This window comes from Mustela putorius, unplaced genomic scaffold (genome assembly GCF_011764305.1).
Source record: "Mustela putorius furo isolate JIRA1106 unplaced genomic scaffold, ASM1176430v1.1 tig00003854_pilon_pilon_pilon, whole genome shotgun sequence".
Classification (NCBI taxonomy): Eukaryota; Metazoa; Chordata; class Mammalia; order Carnivora; family Mustelidae; genus Mustela; species Mustela putorius.
In genome coordinates this window covers 9992678-10012953 of record NW_025422006.1, presented here as the reverse complement: position 1 = coordinate 10012953, position 20276 = coordinate 9992678, and the positions used below count along the sequence as shown (strand labels likewise).

Genomic DNA, 20276 nt, shown 5'->3' with positions numbered 1-20276 from the left:
ATTAACATACTTGTGTTACGTTCCTACTCAGCAATCTGTTAAAATGAATAAGGTAGATTCTTATGCACTGACATGAAAAGATCCCCAAGGCATACTATACATATATATAGCATAATCCCTTGTATGTAAACAAACCACAGATATGTCTCTATATAGGCATAAGGACATACATGCATTAAAAACAAGGTTTTCAGGCGTAAATGCATAAGTACCTAAGGATTATCTCTGGAAAGCAGAGAACAGTTTGGGGTGGCTTGAATAGGAGACTCACTTTTAGATTAAAATCATATGCTGCTTAAACTTTATACAAAAAGTATATCCATATATTATTAATACTTACAAATTTTTTAAAATAGCATAATGAACAACTGTAGGAAAAAACTCCACCGCCAAATTATTTTGCTACTGTTTTGTCCCTCCTCCTTCTCACTCAACACCAACATCCTTCCAAAACAGGAAAACAAATTTGTTGCATATGGCAAAGTACCCAGATTACTGTACGTGAGGTGTATGGCAATAATTCAATAACTGATCATGAGAGTTGACTGTAGTGAAGAGTCCACAGGGCTGCACCCGAGGACAAATGAAAGAAATAGTCACACTGTTGAACATGATTTGTCAATAAGTTCTTTAAAAAAAAAAAAAAAAAAAAAGTTGTTAGCTGTTCTTAACCACTTGGTCTTTAGCCACGTCATCTTAATAATCAGGGATTTTATGTTTTTTTAGGGAATATGTTTTAATAGAACACTAAAGTTACTTTTTTTTTGAGGTCTTTGCAAACTAGATAATGGTAATAATCTGGATTAAATCCTGTGTCACTATTCTAGGGAGGCTGGAAGGGCTACCTTGTTAGCACATATATAGAGACTGTTCTTTTGTCAATATGATCACAGAACCTGAATGGTGAAAATGCTGTCTAGAATATGCTGGGTAGAGAGCTCAACAGGACCCTCTGGGTTTCATTCCAAGTAACTATGACTAGTTTAGGAAAGGCACTTGCTGCACTGGAAAGAACTCAAGTTTTGGAATCAGACTGAGCAGACTTGACTTCACTCCTCAATAAAACATGTGATTTTAGATATATTACTTACTTCCTTATTCCCCACTCTGTCTCTGTCCAAGAACATAATCATCACTACTTCAAAGGATTATCACAAGGATTAAATATAAGTCATAGAAAAACACGACATAAGTACAAAATAAATATTAAGTATTACCTGCCTGCAACTTATACAGTTCCTTTAAACTTTATGCTGTTACCTTGCTGTATTGGTTTTCATTTTTCTTTTAATTAATTTATTTTGAATTTCTGGCTTTTTACTCTCTTTAAAAATTCTACTTTAACTGTAAGGTCAAGTAATTACAAAAGAATAGAACTTTTTAAAACATTTAATGAACAGAAACCTATTCATTCAAATATGTACTCAGAGAAATCATGGGGTCTTTTCATTGCCAGGGGCTGTAAAAGTCATCTGGTTAAATCTAAACCCCTACTGTAGGAACTCATTTCATCTTCTCCTTCTGAAGAATGCTGAAAATGGAGCATGCTTCTTAACCTCTGAGCTAGAAAAGGATGAGGGCGGAAAAGTCTTTTTTGTTTAAGACTGATTAATTTATTTGGCAGGGAGGGGCAGAGGGAGAAGGAGAGAGAATCTCAGGCAGACTTCATACTAAGCAAGGAGCCAGATCAAGGACTCAAGATCATGACCTGAGCTGGAAGAAGAGTTAGACACTTAAACGGACTGTGCCACCCAGGTGCCCCCAGAGAAGTCTTTTAGAAAGGAAGGAACTGGACAAGAGGAGAAGCCACAAGTGCCCCTAGAGTAGAGTACCTCTTCCCACCAGAACCATTGCCCCAGGTGATCTTTAGCTCTCTGCAGGCAGCTGCTTACAAAGTAATCTACTCTTTGATCTTCAGAAAGCTTAGGGAGACAGATCTAGGACATCGTTCTACAGTCAATGAAATGTGCAAGAGAGCATTGGATTTTAGGGGTATTGTTTTCCCAAGAGCTCAACCTCCTTAAAAGATGACAATAATAATGGGTGCTGAGTTTCTTCTGGAGTTCCTCTGTGTCATTGCTAACCAACTCCTGGTCCATAGTTGGCAGTCCAGAATTTACTCTAAGACTAAACTTTTCTGAAATCTCTGAAACCTTCTGGGATGTCCACTGAACACTATTCCTATTCTTTTGTCCTCTGGACTCCCTCTTCAATAGCCTTCTTGAGGTCTTCAAAGATATTACCTTCTGCTATATAATTAGAAAACTCAAAGCAGCATTCTATCCAGCATCAAAAACTTCAGGAAATCTTCAATTTGTGTGTAGCCTTAGACACATTTCAATGATAGTATGCTATTAAGAATGAACAATTTCAGATTCTTTTCTGGTTTTATATGATTATGTATAATTAACATATATAATTAAATATAATTATTTATATTATTGTATTATGAACAAAAAAAGCAATGTTTTTTACATTTCTCTATCCTGCTTCAATTTGTTTCATCACTTTTAATTTTAAAATAAAACAGAAGATTTTTCTCTACATATGTTTCACATGTAAAGCTTTACTATGTTGTAAATTACAGTACAGAAAGGAATTAAATCAGACATATACCAATAACCAAAGCACCTGCTCTGAGATTCTAAGGGTCTAACTTTATCTTGGCCACTCTGGAAACAAGATCCACAGGGAATAAATATACACCCATCTCTATGCCTAGGTCCTCCCATTTATTCATGAGACAACAATAGTAGTGCCTAGCTATGAATTTCTCTTCCAATGACATAGCATATCTTTAGTCTGGAAAAAGAACTGTCCTCAGTTAAATTGAGAAGTGTTTACATATAAAATTTAAAAGTAGATATAAATATCTTTGTAAGTAAAAAATTCATAAATCGAGCATCTGTAAAGCCAAGGAATGAGTACAGATATCATTTAAATCTATGGAAGTGAGTGAAACCACTCTGAGAGTATGTTCAACAGAGAAACAAAGAGTGCTCAAGAAGTAAGTAGACTTAAGGAATGTCACATTTAGAAGATGGTTAGAGAAGACAGAACCAAACAGATTTGGAGGGAGTTGTCTATTAGGTAGGAAGACACCACTTAATCAGAGTTTCTATTAAGCTCATAATTCTGAGATGAGTGATGTACAACATGTAAAAGGGTGGTTCACATTATAAGGGGAAATACAATTATGACATAAATTAAAAGGGGAAATGCTCCTGGAGAGGCCACAGAACACTGAACCAGAAGACAGAGGCGAGGATTAAATTCCCCAGCTCTGTTACTAGGTACATGACATTGAACAGGACACATGACTTAGGCCTAAGCCTCAGTGAACTCCTTTGCAAAAGGAAAGACAAGAATACATAGATCAATGGACTGTTGTGAGAATTTATCGTACTAATACACTTGAACATACATTATAAATAAATGGAAAAACATAACACAAACATAAGACACTTGCCTTGGCTCTCTGCCTAGTACTTTAATTCCTCCAGGACAAGAGCCTACCCTACCCACGTCTCTTGTTAGTCTTCTGCCTGAAAACTGACCTCTCTGATGATATCCACCTGCTTTCTGTGATCTTCTGCTGTGTGATATCTAGGACCTTAGCACCAGCTGCCCACTGCCAGAACTTTACACACCCCAGTTGCTGGGCTCTCGCCGAATTACCCACCCTGTTTCTGACTTTCTGGCCCACCTACCATCCATGAGCCCAAGTTATGATCTGCTTCAAAGTGTTGTTTCAAAGCCAATCCCAGAGTTTATTATTGAGATTCACAGTTAACATCCATCCCTAGTCTGTTCACTCACAAAGATTTCTTGAAATCTTGAGACCAAAGCGCCTTGTGTGTATCTTAAAAGGTGAGATCTACAGCAAAATACATATATGTACTAATTCACCAATTTCCTTCACCTTCAGTTCTTGATTTACTTAAATAATAAAAACTTCTGTTTATTTAAATCGTCTTAAAATTGTTTATGACTATGCTAAAAAGTATTTGGATTGTGTTTGAAAGTCTTCTCTAATCAGGTAAGATATCCATGCTACTTATTTAAAGATTCTTTGATCTAGCTGTTTTCACTGAAAATAAGTATGCTTTTAAAATTACCAACAGTGCTTCACAATAATTAAATTACTATTCACTTTATCCATTCCTTAAGGGAAAAAGTTAGCCAACCATTTGTTGAGCTGGGTTTAAAACCCACCTATTATTGGATTCACTAATATTTTAATTATGATTTAATTATCAATGATTAAAGAGGAAAAAATCATAATTAAATAATGTTATACTCTGAATTTTTTAATTAGTTGATTTTCTCTAAATACTATATTGTAATCCTTTCTCCCAATCATTTTGAAAATAATAAAAATAAAATTGAGTCTCTTTACTTTGATCTTTGAGATTTTGGAAGGGGCTTCAGAAAAAAAAGGAAGGAAGGTCACTATGGGAACATCAAATGATCCGCACCAATTTTTAAAACCCTAGCAAACACTCTGTGCTTCACCAAGCTCTACTGAAGCACAGAGAGAAAATGAAGTTACCCATGACAGGGTATTACAATAATGCCATAGAAGCAATTCCTAGGGGGGCGCCTGGGTGGCTCAGCGGGTTAAGCCGCTGCCTTCGGCTCAGGTCATGATCTCAGGGTCCTGGGATCGAGTCCCACATCCGGCTCTCTGCTCAGCAGGGGGCCTGCTTCCCTTCCTCTCTATCTCCCTGCCTGTCTACTTGTGATCTCTGTCTGTCAAATAAGTAAATAAAATCTTTAAAAAAAAAAAAAAAAAAAAGAAGCAATTCCTATCTCCATAATGGGAAGTTACATGTCAAGCTAAAACATCCATGTCTTTTATATTTTAGGACTAATAACTTTTATTACTGTTTTTAAGGGATGTCATTTTCTACTTTTCAAGAAATTTAATTACATTTGCTCTTCTCCAACCATTATCAATTCCCTCTTTTGGTCCATGCCTAGAGTATAAAGAAAAATCTAAGCAAAACCGCAATGACTTTACCTGAATTCTTAAGCAGAATACTAAGTGTTCTAACTTTCTCACAGGACCTACCAGTTTACTACAGTTAACTACTTTAAGGAAATAAGCCTGGCTCCACTGGCGATGGGGATGAGCAGTGATAAAATTCAGACCAGAGGAAGTTTCAGTATTCATTGTCATTGGTTATATGCTCCTATACCATTCTGTATCTTTCTTCCCCAATATTTACCAGTTCATAATTATGTATTTATATGATAATATTGTTAATGTCTTTCTCCCCAACATGACGGAAAGGTCCATGGGAACAAGGGTAAGATCAACTTTTCCTACCAGTGTATATTTCAGCATCCAGTCAGTGGATGTCTAAAATGCAGTAAGTATACAAAACACTTTAATGGAAATAAATAAGTTAAATAAATAATTTTCAAAGAGTCCTTGGGAATGGATCAGTATCAGTCACTTGGTATGTCCTATGTAACAAAATTCTACAAAGGCATTTTGAACAATTAGCTGATTACACCACATTTTGAGTATGCCCATTTTCTCTGATACTTGTTTCCAGAGGCTGGTTTCAGCCTTCTCTGATGACCACAGAGTGACAGCCCTTTTACATACTTATATTAAGAATATTCTATTAAATACTTTGAGTTTTGTAGTTTGTCTTTAGAAGTCCACCTGAAAATTTAGAACAACAACAACAAAACTCCTTAGAAGCATATCCCCTAATCTGTTATACTAATAATATGAGAGAAAAAACAGGTTTTTTTGAACCCTTTCTCTTCACGTGGTATGAGTATCTGAAAGACAGGTCATCTGACCGTACAGTAGGGATAAGTGGTTCTCAAACTTGAGTGTGCATCAGAATCACACAGAGGACTTAAAACACAGATCGCTAGACAAATCCACAGAGTTTCTCATTCCATAGGTCTGGTGTGGGGATCTGAGAATTTGTATTTCTCACACCTACCCAGGTTTTGCTGATGCAGCTGGTCTGGAGATCACGCTTCGAGAGCAACTAGAGTAGTTGCTGGAAGGGAACCTTGTTAAAATTAGGTTGAATACCAGCCACATTCTTGGTTGAAACAGTTCCACAGAGAAAATTATAAACGCGTGGATGGAGAGGATGAATTAGCAGAAGGGGCTACATAACATATATTAGGCAATACATTAATTAACCAGCTTGCCTTATTACTCTTTGGTTGGTTTTGTTGTTGTTGTTTGTTTGTTTGTTTGTTTCCTAACTATGCTTCTTCAGTAATTATCTTGTTTCATTTTTTTAATAACTAAAATTCAGGGGGTGGAGGGTGGGAATCTTGAAGTTATTTTTGTTCTCCGTAAAAATCACCTCTCTTTGGCTTCCCTGTCCCTCAGCTCCTCAAGCAGTTCACTTACTCCTTTAAATCATTATCTGTAAAAATGGATAAAATAGAACCTATCTCAGTGACTTGCTGCAAAGATTTAAATGAGACCCTAAATGGAGAAAACTCACCACCGAAAACAGTTTGTAAACGGTAGCAGCTATGTTTTTACCAGTTTTTTCCTTTACTCACTGAAGGAAATAAAGTCCAATGGTCAGGGGAACTGCGACTGAAACCACCCCGTCTCTAACACAACAGCCCTAAATCGTAAAGGGAACGTTAAGTCCTAGGTATTGCGCTTACTGTAGCACAGTGGTGTTGGGCCATCCCGGCACAGGGCGCCAGGAGAGCATTCTCCAGAACTACACCGAATCACAAAGACGAACCACCTGGAGAGCTACTTAAAAAGACCGATTCCCGAGCTCCACCCCAGAAGAAGGCAAAGCATCGCCAGGGGAGAGGCCTGGGAAATCTTTTAAATCATCACCCCGGGTGATTTCTCGGACCGGGAAGTTTGGGAACGACTGAAAGGACCTCTCTCACGCCATTCCAAAGGCGGCTCGTGTAAGCCCTAAACATCATTTCTGTTTATTCGGTGGGCCACTGTTTCCTACAAAATCTGTCTCGGTGTTGTGTTCTTTTAAAGTGAACTTAAGCCACCCCGAGAGGTCAGCTCTAAGCAGGGTATTGTGGGGCTGGTGGTGCTTTGGGAAGGTTCTCAGTGTTTGGAGTTCACTCGCCGCCAGTTGCTAACTGGTCAGGCCCCGGGCCTCGCTTCTGCATTGCCTCATACCTCCCTGCTGATGAACTTCCTCCTGCAACGTGTCCTCTTTCGGGTCTAGCTTGTTTGTCCCGCAACTCCATGTCTTGAGCAGAACATTTGGTGCTTTCCTAGTGCAGGACGCTTTTGCTGGAAGAGTCGATTTCCAGGGATTTTACAGGCTGGCCAAAACAGTTTGTTCCGAACAGCGACGCCGGGGCCGCCGGGGCCGGGACTGGCAGCCAATCGGCCCAAGTTTCCTGACTCTGCACAACCACCCGTGACCTTGGGCGAGCGGGCGGGCGGGGGAGCGAGCGAGCGCCGCCTGCCCCGCTGCTTCCCGGCGGCGTCCGGGCGATGCTCTCTGACCGGACTTTAGAACGGAAAGGGGGTTCACGGACACGGGGCAGGGGAGGCTTCTCGAGCAGGCGAGTAGTTCTTTTTCTTTTTCTCTAGGCGAATCCCTCTTGCTAACCCCCGGGAGGGTTGGGGGGCGGAGGAGGGCGGCGGCTAGGGGAATAAGGAGGAAAGGGAAATGTCTGCCAAGAGCTCGAGACAAAGCGTGAGAACTCAGATGGCGAGAAGCGGGCTTGAGCGAGAAAATCTGAAGGAGGAAGGCTGAGGGCGGACAATCGGGTTAAAAATAGAAACGCAGTCTCCACAGGACTCGCTCCTTCCAGCTCCACCCTGGTGCCGACAGGCGGGCCAGTGACTCGGCTCCGCGCAACAAGCAGCCCGGCCGAGCTCGACCCCGCCTCCCGGACCCGGGAACTGGGCCCGGGGGCGGGGCGCCGGGCTCGCGACGTCACCGCGCTCCTCGTCGCCGCCGTCGGGGTTTTCGCTGACGCACAGACCCCGCCCCCCTCCCTCTTTCCCTCACTGCCCGAGTGCCGGGCGCTAGAGAGCGTCAGTCGGCCGGAGCGCGGACCTGTGTGCGCCTGGACTTGGGGCTCGCTCGCTCGCTCGCTCGCTCGCTCCCGGGAGCCAAGCAACTACCGCGGCCGTAGCTGAGGCGACGGAGAACACCACCGGCGGGCCCTCGCGGCGCCCAGGCCTTCCCTGCGTGCGTCCCGGTCGCCCTCGGAGTCGGCCCAACCCGCCGCCGCTGGAGGCGTGAGGTGACGACGGGCGAGTGCCGCGAGCAGCGTTAGCCGCCGCGGCCTCCGGTCCTCCCTCCGCCTCCTCCTCTGCCCCCCCTCGCTTCCCTCCTCCCACTTCCCGAGCTCCGGCGTGTCCCGGCCACGCTCGGTGCTACTGCAGGAACAAAGGAGGACCCCGCGGCGGCGGCAGCGCCACCTCCGCCACCGACCCGTTCCCGGCCCGCGGCGGCCGCTCCAGGGCGCCCGGCTCGCCCCTCCCGGAGGCCTGGGCCCGGCCCCACCGCGCCGCCGTCGCGCGCGAGCCCGGCTCCTGCACTCCTGCCCCCGCAGGGTGAGTGGTGCGGAGCTGGGGGAGGGCGCCCGGCGGCTCGTGCCCGGCCGGGGGATGGGGGCTTGGGGGGGCGGGGGAGCCCGGGCCGCCGCGGGCCTCTGGCGGAGCCCGAGCGGTGGCCTCCGGGGGAGGGGAGCCCGCCCGCCTGCTCAGGAAGCACAAAGACGGAGGCGTCATCCTGTCGGCGTGGCCCGAGGTCCGGCAGCCCTCGCCCCCGGCTCTCCTGCACCCGCACGGTCCGGAGAACAATGCCCGGCGTGTGGGCTCCGGGCCTCCCTCGGTCCGTCCCGGCCGCCTTCGGCGCGGCGCCCGGCGTGGGCAGCCGGACCGGGAGAGACAAAGGGGCCGCGGTGGCGGCCGCGCCCCCAGCCCCTGCTCGCCGCACGCCCCCCCCCCCCTTCTCCAGTTAGCTGCCGCCTCGGAAGAGGAGCGGGTCAGGGCCGGGGGTCGGCGCGGGGCCGGCCTGGCCTGCGGAGCTGCTGTTCTGCATGACTCAGTGGTTTTTGGAGAAGGCCCTACTGGGCTCTCCTGAGCAAGGCCTCGGCGTAGGGGCATGGGGGGGGAGGGCTCGGGGTGGGGGGGACCAGTGGGACCCGGACTTGCTCGGAAATCCGCTGGAACGTGGGGGAGGGGGCTCTTCTGTCGTCGTGTTTTAGTTTTGCCAGCGTCGCCGCGTTATTCGCCCAAGATCCCTTTCATGAAGGAAATGGAGCACCTTCCCCTTTGTTTCGTGCATTTAGGCTGGTGAACGAAATTCTTGCTCGCTTCCACGCACTCCGTGGAGCTGTGTTTTGAGAAAAGGCCCGTGTTTATTGATGCCTCCTAAGAATCTGGTCTAAGGACGTTAGGGTAAAGTAGTGTATGTAGGTCACAGAACTCCTGGTTTTGAAACCTGGCATTCAGGTAATTTACAGACTTAAAAAAAAAATACTAAAACAAATTTCATCTTATTCCTTAGCTTTTTAAAGTAGGATTTCAGAACTTAATGGATGAAAATATTGCAATTTTTAGCTTACATGTTTGTTTTGTTTCTACTGTTTCCCAATAAAGAATTTATTGTAGTTTTCCCCTAATTTTTTGGTCTCAGGCCCGGTTTAAGCCTAGAAAGGAGACTTTAAAAATCAGAGTAGTCTCCTGCTCTTGGCAAACAGAGAAGGGAGATCTGGAAAGTAAGGACTTGCCCAAGGTCACTGGTTTTAGTTAGAAGTAAATTAGACTAGAACTCAGATCTCCAGTCCAGGTGAGTAGGCATTCTTAACATTTTCTAACATGTGCACCTGAAAACTAAATAGGAAGGTGTAAAAGCCTTTTTTTTTTTTTAATTCATATTTGAGGCTGGTGAGTTTTTATGTTACATGTCCAGATTTAGTTTTCTTTAAACTACAAGTTAGAGGAAGCCACAAACTGTAAAAATACACATTTCAGAAGCTATACAAAATAAAAAAATAAACATTTCCTCTGTACCTGATAGAGCTGGCCCAGGAATGCACAAGTTTCTAACAACAAAACTTTAAAGTTACTGAATAGTAATGATACTGTATTTTTCTAAAATGGTGCCAAGCAGGAGGGAAACAGCACCTAATGGCAAACTACTCCCTCCCTCAAATTGCTGCTGAGCAGAAGGATTTAAACATGAGGATTCTTTCTGCCTCGGTGCTCTCTCTGCTGTGCTTGGTTTTTATAAACAAGCCTGACCATTTTGGCTTCATGAGTGATTAATGATGCATCTTAGTTGAAATTGAGATTGTTTGCTAGCCCTCACTACGTCAAGAAAAAACATTGCAGAGGCCTTACTGGCATCTTTTTGTCTTGTTTCCTTATTATATTAGATATATGAACGCAGCATCCTTAGTTCTTGGGGTTGTGTAGGAGTTGGCAGGCTCTAAGATATAAATAGAAGCTGATTTCAGAGGCCCCTGTTGACTAGGCTTTATGTGAGAGCCTCCATCCAGCTCAGCCTGTCACATTGCAGCCTTGTGACAGGCTGAAGCGCCCGCCCATGTGATCTAAGCTTCTGAGAAATATTAAGGCAAGCTTTGCACATGTGATGGCGTTTAAAAGCTGGCTTTCTAGGGGGGGAAATATACAAGATGGGAAGCTGTGTGGAAGACTAATGTCCTGGTGTTTCTTGGGTTTCAGTTGCAGGCTATTTATAGTAAATTTAAAGTAGAAGAGAAGGTGGGATACTTTGCAAGTGGAAATGGGTAAAATCATTGAGATTCCCCCCTTTTTTTTATATAAAGGAAAAGATTTTAAGAATTGGAATCGCTAATGTCAACGTGGGTTGACTCAAATTTAGACCAGTTTGCTATTAAAAAGCCATCGTCAGATGACCCTGGAAGTTAGTATAGAAACTGAGCTAGCATAATTAAACTGGCTTCCAGAAAGGAGCTCTTTGCATAGGGCAGATAACCACACATTGTTGGGGGGGGGGCACATGCAAATAAATACATAATTTATTATTTGAAGCATTTTTGCACATATTAAAATTTTTTAAACCAAGCTAAAAATATTTATTAATAAACTTCATAAGTGATGTTGAAATGTTTACACTACCGTTCTCCAAAATGAGTCAGCTAAATTCCACTTACTATTTAAAGAGACCATGTCTACTAAATTAGTACCATTGTTTGAAGTAAGTTGTGGTTCTCCATCACCCTCCATATAAGCTTAATTGACTTGAAATACTTCTTTTTGCTAACAAAAGGGAAGATTATTATCATTTAGCTGTTGGGGAAATACTGGCAGGATTCTGGCCAGGTCAATATTTATGAGTCCTCCAACTCTTTTATAGTCTTGATAAAAAGTGTTAAATACTTGTTAAAACTTACTTTTAGTAACTTACTAAAGAATGTATTCTAGTGTGTGTGATAGTGGGCAAAGCCATATGAAATTCTGGGAGATGACAAGCTCCAGCTTGAAGTACTTTCATGCACTTATTTGAAATGTTTTTTAGCTTAACAAATCGTAAGTAACCTCCATTTTCAGCATTAAGGCATATTTAAATGACGGTGACCACAAGTTACACAATCTTCCTTTGTTAAAATGCTCTCAAATACACTTTTTGTACATAGATATTTTAAGATGATATGGAAACTTCTCCACAGTTTAAATTTTTCATTGTGTGTTTTCACTTGGGAAAATCTACTAAATTTAGCATGGCATTACTATATTGGTGCTAAAACTTCTGAAAAGGCAAGGTAGCTTGCTGTACAAAGTTCTTTTTGGTAACCTAGCAATGAATATTAATTACCAAGGGTTGTGTGTTCACATTGCTTTATTTTGCCATATTGAAACAGCTTTCAAAGGTTTCATTTCCTGATGTGAGGAAGACAAGCACTTGTGAAAAGTTCTAATAGAGCCTTTGGCTGGAGAAATCTGTAGCTGATAATTTGTGCATTTGCAGGTTTCTGGGCACTGACTTTAAAGTGTTCAGACCCAGATTCCACACCTCAAATGCAGAATTTTAAAAGGAATTTCATAAGTGGCTGACCCCTAAATTCTTAAAGAGCTTTGCTTGTTGGTGCTAAGGTAACAGGAAAGGCTAGGTGACCTACCAGCTCTTTCCAGTGTTCTGTAAAGGTGTTGCAACATTTTTAAAAGTACAGTTGTTCTGCCCTATAGCAGAATTGTTGAATTATGGTGAGGCCCAAGTATGTTATAAGGTATTTTAAGAATGCTTTAGAGCTCCATCCAGTATGTGACCAGTTTAAAGAATCACCAGTAGCTATCAAGAGTTGATACTTGTGATCTTTGTAGATTTTTTTCATTTGAAAGTTCCATTTTATATATTTTTAGCAAAAAATCACCATTTGATATGGTCTGTCTATAGTATAGGAAAGCAGAAAGTGACTTTAAGAATGCCAATTGCCCAGATTGGTTTAAATGTAATTCCGAGATCTGGCAGAGTGACCTTTTCAGAAATTGAAACAAAGATCGTGGTGATAGGTGAAGTAATACATTTTAATGTTTTAATGCAAAAAAAAAAAAAATTTTGTTCTAAAGAATGTGAAGTCCTTATAGTTCCTTCTTGTTAAAAGACAGTTTATTTAATGCCCATTGTTCTTTAAAAACAAAACAGTCATAATTTTCTTGGACTGCTCTTTAATGATTAACATAATTTGGGCCTTTGTTAGAAATACGCTTGGTGTTTAGAAGTAACAAAGGTGCACTGGTGGCTATCATGCTAATTTAGTGATTTTACTTTGGTAACATGCTAATGAATAAAATTTTGTTTTTGTTTCGTTTATAGCAGAAAAATATGGCTCAGGAGACTAACCAGACTCCAGGGCCCATGCTGTGTAGTACAGGATGTGGCTTTTATGGGAATCCTAGGACAAATGGAATGTGTTCCGTTTGCTACAAAGAACATCTTCAGAGGCAGCAGAATAGTGGCAGAATGAGCCCAATGGGTAAGTTTCCAAGGAAAAAACCCATTTGAAGAACTGGTGGACAGAAAATATAGAACCAAGAATTGGGGCCTAAGACTGAGAGTCAGTGCTGAGAGCCCAAGGGGAGAAGACCTGAGAAAAGCTTGAAATTAAAGCAACAGCCCAAGTACTTGCCACGACTGCATCAGGAATGAATGACTATCTATCTGCAAGCATCTTCTAGCTTTTTTGTTTCATACTTAGGTTCACTGGATGTGACTTTTTCATATATGCTTTTGTTTGGATACTCACTTAATTATAGGACTCTGCAGCGCAGTGAAAGTGCTTAAATCACTAATCTAATTAAATGCAAGTATTTGTTACTTATTAATAGTCTTGATACTGAGTGTTTGTAGTCTTGCTCTGTCTTACAAATCCTTTTTTAAAATAGGAACAGCTAGTGGTTCCAACAGTCCTACCTCAGATTCTGCATCTGTACAGAGAGCAGACACTAGTTTAAACAACTGTGAAGGTGCTGCTGGCAGCACATCTGAAAAATCAAGGTAAGATCGACCATTTCAGGCTTTTTATAATAATGCAAGGAGGAACTAAAGATCTCTCTGCTACCCATACTATGCTAATTATGAGTTTTCTTATATAAGGATGTTAATTTATCAGATGCCCTTGGCTTTGCTGGTGTTGCACAGTCTGGGACTCCAGGATCCTTTTAATACACGATCTTACAGGTCATTGAATAAAGATATATATTGTGACACACTCTGTGATAACTCTTCCAGGATTCTGTGTTGAGAATGCTGTGCTTTTATTTTCTTGTAATTGAGGTTTAGAGATTGTAGAGAGTACAGCTCTGCAGACTCCATTCAAATGCTACATGTGACATTTTGACAAAGCTGCCCCTTTTGCCCTTAAATTACAGGCATAGCTAAAAGTTCCCAGTTGGCTATAGTAGAACATTGTAACCGATCCAAGTGTGAATCGAAGAGCCATTTATCAAATTGTTTCCTTTATTCTCAACCATGTGTGCTGGGCATCCAACACTCTTTAAAATTTTTAGAGTATTTAGCTCCATTGATCATGTTGGAAATAATACATAATTTAAAGTTGAACTGACAACTTATCTTGCAAAGAAGTACCCTTAACATCTTTAAAAATGTTTGCTTGAACTCAAATAGAAATGTGCCTGTGGCTGCCTTGCCTGTAACTCAGCAAATGACAGAAATGAGCATTTCGAGAGAGGACAAAATAACTACCCCGAAAACAGAGGTGTCAGAGCCAGGTATGCTTTTTGTTTAATACTAGTTCCATTCTGGATTTAGTAGTATAAGGAAGAGTTGGTGGGGGATTATTTCCTTCCCGTTGAAGGATTAAATTGGAGAGAAAGCTATAAAATACAGGCCAAGCAAGAACCAGTATCTTCAAAGTTCCTCAAGTGTAACAGGTCATTCTTTATTCTTCTTTTTTCTTTGCCCATTCCCCTTCCCTAACCCCACTCCACAGATCAGCAAAATTTATAATCTGGGGACTGGAACTGTTAAGAATGTAATGAACTTAAAAGGTAGTTTACCAATATATTTTAAAGATCTTTAAATCACCAAAAAGTATTATTCATAAGCGGGTAGTTATATAGATTAAATTTCAAAGCCATGAAGAAAATGTTATATCAAAAGCAGTATCAGTCTTGATATTGTCAATATTGTAGAAAATATTGAGGACAAAGAACATGTTGAACACTAAGAAACTTTGAAACTGAAGAGTAGGATCCCTGTCAGATTTTGTATGAGTTGAAAACTCATTATGGAAGGGCATTTTGTTTCATTGAGTGGCTTCGCATCTCTGCTTCTGTGGCACAGTGGGAAGTGCACTGGTGCTGCCAGAGATTGGCTCGCTCTGATTTACCTGTACTGGGCCCTGGAACAGGTCTGTGCTCTTCAGGGCACATGGCTCGTTTTTTCTTGTACACAGCGTGGACTGAGCAAGCACATTATGAAACTTTATTGTGAGGGAATAGTATTTGTGGATTTGTAATCTGCTTTGGAGGCTGGCTTTTGCTAACATCACATCACAAAGCTTATGTGAATTATAGCAGTGTTAAATCTGTAAGGTTAAGGTAAAAATTCTTAAGTTCAGGTGAATCCATATTTAATATTTTGAAATAAGTTCAATCCTTCTGAAAAAGCTGACCATATTAGTGTGTTTGTGAGGCTTTGCTTTGGTTCGGGTTTAACACAAAATTACTTTTGACCTTGGAACAGTACTCACAGTTGATATTTGTAGCTAGTCTCTGCTGCTCTTCATAGTAAGCATTCTATAGTTCTTCTTTGCCTTTACTGAATCATTTTCCCCTTGTTAACGTCCCTTCTTCCATGTATGTCCCAGGAATCACTCTTCAGTTTTCTGATGGAGCCATGGCTGTCACCCACCCACCCACCCCCAACTAGTCCCATAGATTCTTTACCATCATACCATCAGGGAACACTGTATTAAGGTTGTCTTAGAAGATTATTTGGATAAAGAGTAGGTGGAATATTATTCTTTTAGTCTAATATATATTTTTTTTAAGATTTTATTTATTTATTTGACAGAGAGAGATCACAAGCAGGCAGAGAGAGAGGAAGGGAAGTAGGCTCCCTGCTGAGCAGAGAGCCCGGATGCGGGACTTGATCCCAGCACCCTGAGATCATGACCTGAGCCGAAGGCAGCGGTAAACCCACTGAGCCACCCAGGAGCCCATCTTTTAGTCTAATATTAAGCTATTAGTCTGAGTATGTTACTAATGTAAAAGAGTTATACATTTGGGGAGAATTTTAGAGTGAGCTGCCCTGAAACCTCTCCGCTTGCTCTAGAGTTTGGATTTATGCTTATACATTAGTGCTGGCCTTTTGTTTAAGCACTGATTTTAGCTTTGCATACATTACTTCGCTATTCTTTGGGTTTGGATTAATACTAAAATTCAGTGCTTCTGGTATAGTTGAATTTTATAAAAGTAGAATTAAATTTGGTATTTTGTTTTAAATACCTAGTGGTAATGTGGTGAACTCAATTTTAGCTTCATATTGACAAGTTTTATTTATGTCCTGTATGAATTAAAATTTAAAGCCCTTTTAGGTGGAGAAACAGATTTTTTAAAAGTAGATTCTATTTCTCATTGTCTAAATTCCACACCAGGTTTAGATAAGTTTTACAAAGGGTGGCTCAGTTGGTTGGACAACTGCCTTTGGCTCAGGTCATGATCCCGGAGTCCCGGGATCGAGTCCTGCTTCAGGGTCCCAGCTCCATGGGGAGTCTGCTTCTCTCTCTGACCTTCTCCTCGCTCATGTTCTATCTCAGTCTTTCTCTCAAATAAATAAATAACATCTTTAAAAAAAAAAAAAAAAAGCTGTGCTTTAAAAATTCTTGTTTTGCCTGTGGACTCCTTAATGGTCAAAATTTCACAAGTACTTATTAACAGTCTTAAAGACTTTGTTTGCTGATCTTTTCGAAAAGTTTTTTAAGAACTGTTCAGATCTTCTACCATATAAAGCATTTATTAAAATGGCAAAATGATTATTGTAAAACGTTGGGATCTGAAGTTAATTAAGGTTTAATGATTTAGGTTTTACTTGTTGCAATTTGCTGGATTTATCTATATAGTCTGTCTTTTGTATCAGTATAAAACTGACTTTATTATAGTCAAGTACCTTAGGAGTTGGCAACTTTATTTACTCAGTAATAATGAATGTGAACTGCCCTAATTAGGAAATTTGCCCTTAGGCAAGTGCAGTATGGAAAAACTGGGCATGTGACCAACATCTCCCAGGTCTTTAGAACTTAGGATTGTTCCCTAGTACTAGCTGTTAAGAGTGACTTAAAAGGAATTTGAGTGTAATAATCATTTTACAACATTTAGAGGAGTGAGTATGTGTTGATTTGCAAGAAATTCTCAGATTGGAAAGTTTTGATATTAAAGTAGAAGATTCTGTATAGAGCACATTTTTTAAAGAAAGGCTTCATAAATGTTTTCACTAAAAATATTGCTGTCTCTCTTAAATTTTTTTTTTTTTTTACTTAATTGTCATTGTGAACTTTTGACAGATACCTCATTTTTCACCCTTGTTTTTCAGTTGTCACTCAGCCCAGTCCATCAGTTTCTCAGCCCAGTACTTCTCAAGGTGAAGAAAAAGCTCCTGAGTTGCCCAAACCAAAGAAGAACAGATGTTTTATGTGCAGAAAGAAAGTTGGCCTTACAGGTACTACAGAACATAGAAGACAATGTGTATTTTATTGCTAGGATTTAACTGGGAGCTTCCTAAGAGACTGGTTGGTCTTATACACCTATAACAAAATGCCTGACTTTCAGGAACTGAAAATTTACAGAGTGGACTAGAAAGGGGGCAGGATAGTGGGGAAAAGTTGTGTTTGAGTCCCATTTTGTGTCTCTTAATTCTCTAAAACCTATTACTAGCTTGAGGCCTTCTGAATTTGCTTTATTGGACTGATAAAAATTCATCCTTTTTGATTCTTCCTTTGTTCTTCAGGGGGGAAGGTAGCTGAACGAAACAATAACCATCATCTTTGAGCCAGCCAGAAAAAAGTTAAAATTCTTAACTGTTCCTTTAAATCTCAGAACCCCATGGTTCTCTTTCCCTATTTTTCTCTTGAGGATGCTTTACCCAGTTTATATGTGGTAGGAGGAGGATTGGCATCCAGGTCAGTCTGGCTCCAGAGCCTGTGTGATTTCTACTCTGGTATCTGCGGGAGTTTATGGAAGGGTAGTTAGTTAAATTTCTCACTATGTCAAAAGAGGCTGAAAGCTCTTTCACAATTTAAAGTGGCAGACTCTTTAATATTGCAGAGAGCCATGAAAATCTGGTTCCTTTTCTGTAGTGACTGAGGCTTTTTTTCCCCTTTCCTTTTAATTACTGCAAATTCCCAAGTGACTCTACTTCCTCTTGTGTGTACAGGGTTTGACTGCCGATGTGGAAATTTGTTTTGTGGACTTCACCGTTATTCTGACAAGCACAACTGTCCTTATGATTACAAAGCAGAAGCTGCAGCAAAAATCAGAAAAGAGAATCCAGTTGTTGTGGCTGAAAAAATCCAGAGAATATAAATGACTACTTGTGAAGAGACTGAAACTTTGTTTTTATTTTAATATATCGTAGGAAAACATTAAAGAGCAGATGCATGGCCATTTTCCTTTGATGTTCTCCAGAGTTTTACTTTACACTTGTCTGTCTTATAATTGAAATTTTAGGATGTTTGGGTGTTTGTTACAGGCAGAAATGGATAGATACAGCCCTACAAAATGTATATGCCCTCCCCTGAATAAAATTGGATGGAAATCTGCACAGCAAATTGAAAATACACAGATAGGGACAAAATTTAGTTCCCATGTGCCAAACAGAATACATGAAATCTCTGCATGTTTGCAGCATATCTGCCTTTTGGGAATGTAATCAAGGTATAATCTTCGGCTAGTGTTATGTGCCTGTATTTTTTTAAAAAATGGTACACCAGAAAAGGACTGGCAGTCTACTTCTACCATAGTTAAACTTCACCCTGTTAATTTCCACAACATGTTCTTTGGAAGCAGGAGGAAAACCATAAAGAGGATCAGACCTTTCCATGAAACCAGTATTTGGTGCCATATGTAGACCTGGTTAATTTGTCTTCTAAAAGCTGTCAAATAAGACATTCTGTGAAAGGTAAACATCGCAACTGGTTATCATGAGTAAAGCCATCAGGCCCACAGGGTCTTGAGCGATCTTTGAAGCTTATTGTGCTAGCCTGCACCAGAAGATGTCTGCATTACTCTCATTGCTAAAAATGTGTAGCACAGAACTGCACTGGGATTAATTTGTTTACAAGAAGAAATTAAAACTACATTTGGTTTTTACATACAGCAGCTCTATTGAATAACATGCATCTGAATTTTAAGTTGCAAAGGTATCTGAAAAGTTAATTTTTCATGTGCATCTTTTGTTGAATGTTTTGGTTCAAGAAAGAATGTTTAAAGCTTTTTTAAAGACTTCAGTTCTTAAATGTAACTGTACCCTTCTGCATGGAGAACCCTAACCAACACGGCTGCAGTAGACTTCTTAGTGGTATCCAGCACCACGTGCAGAGGGCCGCTTTATCATATTAATTGTACTTGGGTGTAGGACTCTAGTGTTCTTGGGTGTATTGCATGGGCTGCATTATCTACAGCATTGTACAATAACAACTAGAAGAGGCAGTATACTTCACTGATGCTTGTCTGGTAATATCACTTCTGTGTTATAATGGAAGGTTTTTGTGATGTATGAAACTTGTGTTTTTTATATATAAATGAGTATAGTTAGATTAGTATTGTGGTAATGCCTGTTTTCATCTGTAAATAGTTAAGTATGTACACGAGGCACTACTTCTGATTTATTGCAGTGTTCGGTCCTAGTTTTTACTTTAATTAAAGCATTCGATTTTGCTTTCAATTTTATGTACCTTAGTTCTGAGTTAGATCTGCAGATGTGTACAGATAGTTCATATTTATGTATTGCACATAATCATGCTATTCAGCATTGATGCTATATTGTATTATGTAAATAATAAAAGCCATGTACAGAGGGAAGCTTCCACTTGTCCATTGGGTTTTTAAGCCATAGTTAGAAGTCATAAAAGGGAATAGTTAGAAATTGTTTCAGCCTTTGTAGTTGCATATGTAGACTTTGCATGGCTATATTGTGAATTTTTTGAATTGCTGTCCCTGAATAGGATATGTTCAAGTGAGAACCATACATTGACTTTTGTGAAACATCAAGTATGGTACACGGTGGGCAGTTTATTTTTGAAGAAGTGAATAGGCGCTTTCTAAGACCACAACCATCTTAGAACTTAAGAGAAAGGAATGGTATTTTAGTTACCATTGCTTGTCTCCCTTTTCCATTCTTTTGCTTTATAGGTGACACTTTAGACATGACAATTGTGTACAAAAACAGGCATAGTTTTATTTCTGTTTTGGGTTTGGTTTCAATGTAGAGATGGGCCCATGGGGTAGCTGAAGCCAAAAGCAGAACCATGACTTTCAAGTGATGGATTTTGAATTGGAAATACCCTGGTTTGTGATCATCTGCACTAGTCCATTAGGTGCTGGTACTTTTGCTTCAAGTGGGGGAAATCCATGAGATAATATCCAGAAATAAGAAGATACTGAAGAACCACAATTGAGGTGAAAATTACAGTATTAAGAAGGCCAATATTTTTTTTTCTAAGTTTAACATTTATTTCCCCTCAGTGCTTCACTCTGTCAACATTTGCTTGATATATTTTTAAAATCTGAATCAAGGTGGGATCTGGGGGATAAAGAAGACTTAGTAAGA

General features: G+C 40.6%; 1 protein-coding gene across 3 annotated transcripts; it reads left to right on the top strand.

Annotated features, from left to right (window-relative positions):
* Nucleotides 1–6719: 6719 nt before the first annotated feature.
* On the top strand, nt 6720–19528 carry ZFAND5 (zinc finger AN1-type containing 5). Of its 3 annotated transcripts, none has more exons than XM_004769207.3 (6): nt 6720–6924; nt 12804–12963; nt 13373–13484; nt 14115–14218; nt 17043–17168; nt 17883–19528. In XM_004769207.3, the coding sequence occupies exons 2-6, from the start codon at nt 12813–12815 to the stop codon at nt 18029–18031; spliced, it is 642 nt and encodes a 213-aa protein (XP_004769264.1). In that variant the 5' UTR covers nt 6720–6924; nt 12804–12812; the 3' UTR covers nt 18032–19528. The 3 variants fall into 3 exon arrangements, with proteins under 3 accessions (XP_004769264.1, XP_004769263.1, XP_044921035.1); XM_004769206.3 differs by lacking the exon at nt 6720–6924 and adding an exon at nt 7397–7548; XM_045065100.1 differs by lacking the exon at nt 6720–6924 and adding an exon at nt 7615–8551.
* The last annotated feature ends 748 nt before the right edge of the window (nt 19529–20276 follow it).

Bases quoted from the DNA above. Each gene is read 5' to 3' on its own strand.
- ZFAND5 (XM_004769207.3), top strand. From the start codon at position 12,813: ATGGCTCAGGAGACTAACCAGACTCCAGGGCCCATGCTGTGTAGTACA. The intron at 14,219-17,042 runs GTATGCTTTTTG...CTTGTTTTTCAG, and splicing joins AACAGAGGTGTCAGAGCCAG to TTGTCACTCAGCCCAGTCCA. The intron at 17,169-17,882 runs GTACTACAGAAC...TTGTGTGTACAG, and splicing joins AAAGAAAGTTGGCCTTACAG to GGTTTGACTGCCGATGTGGA.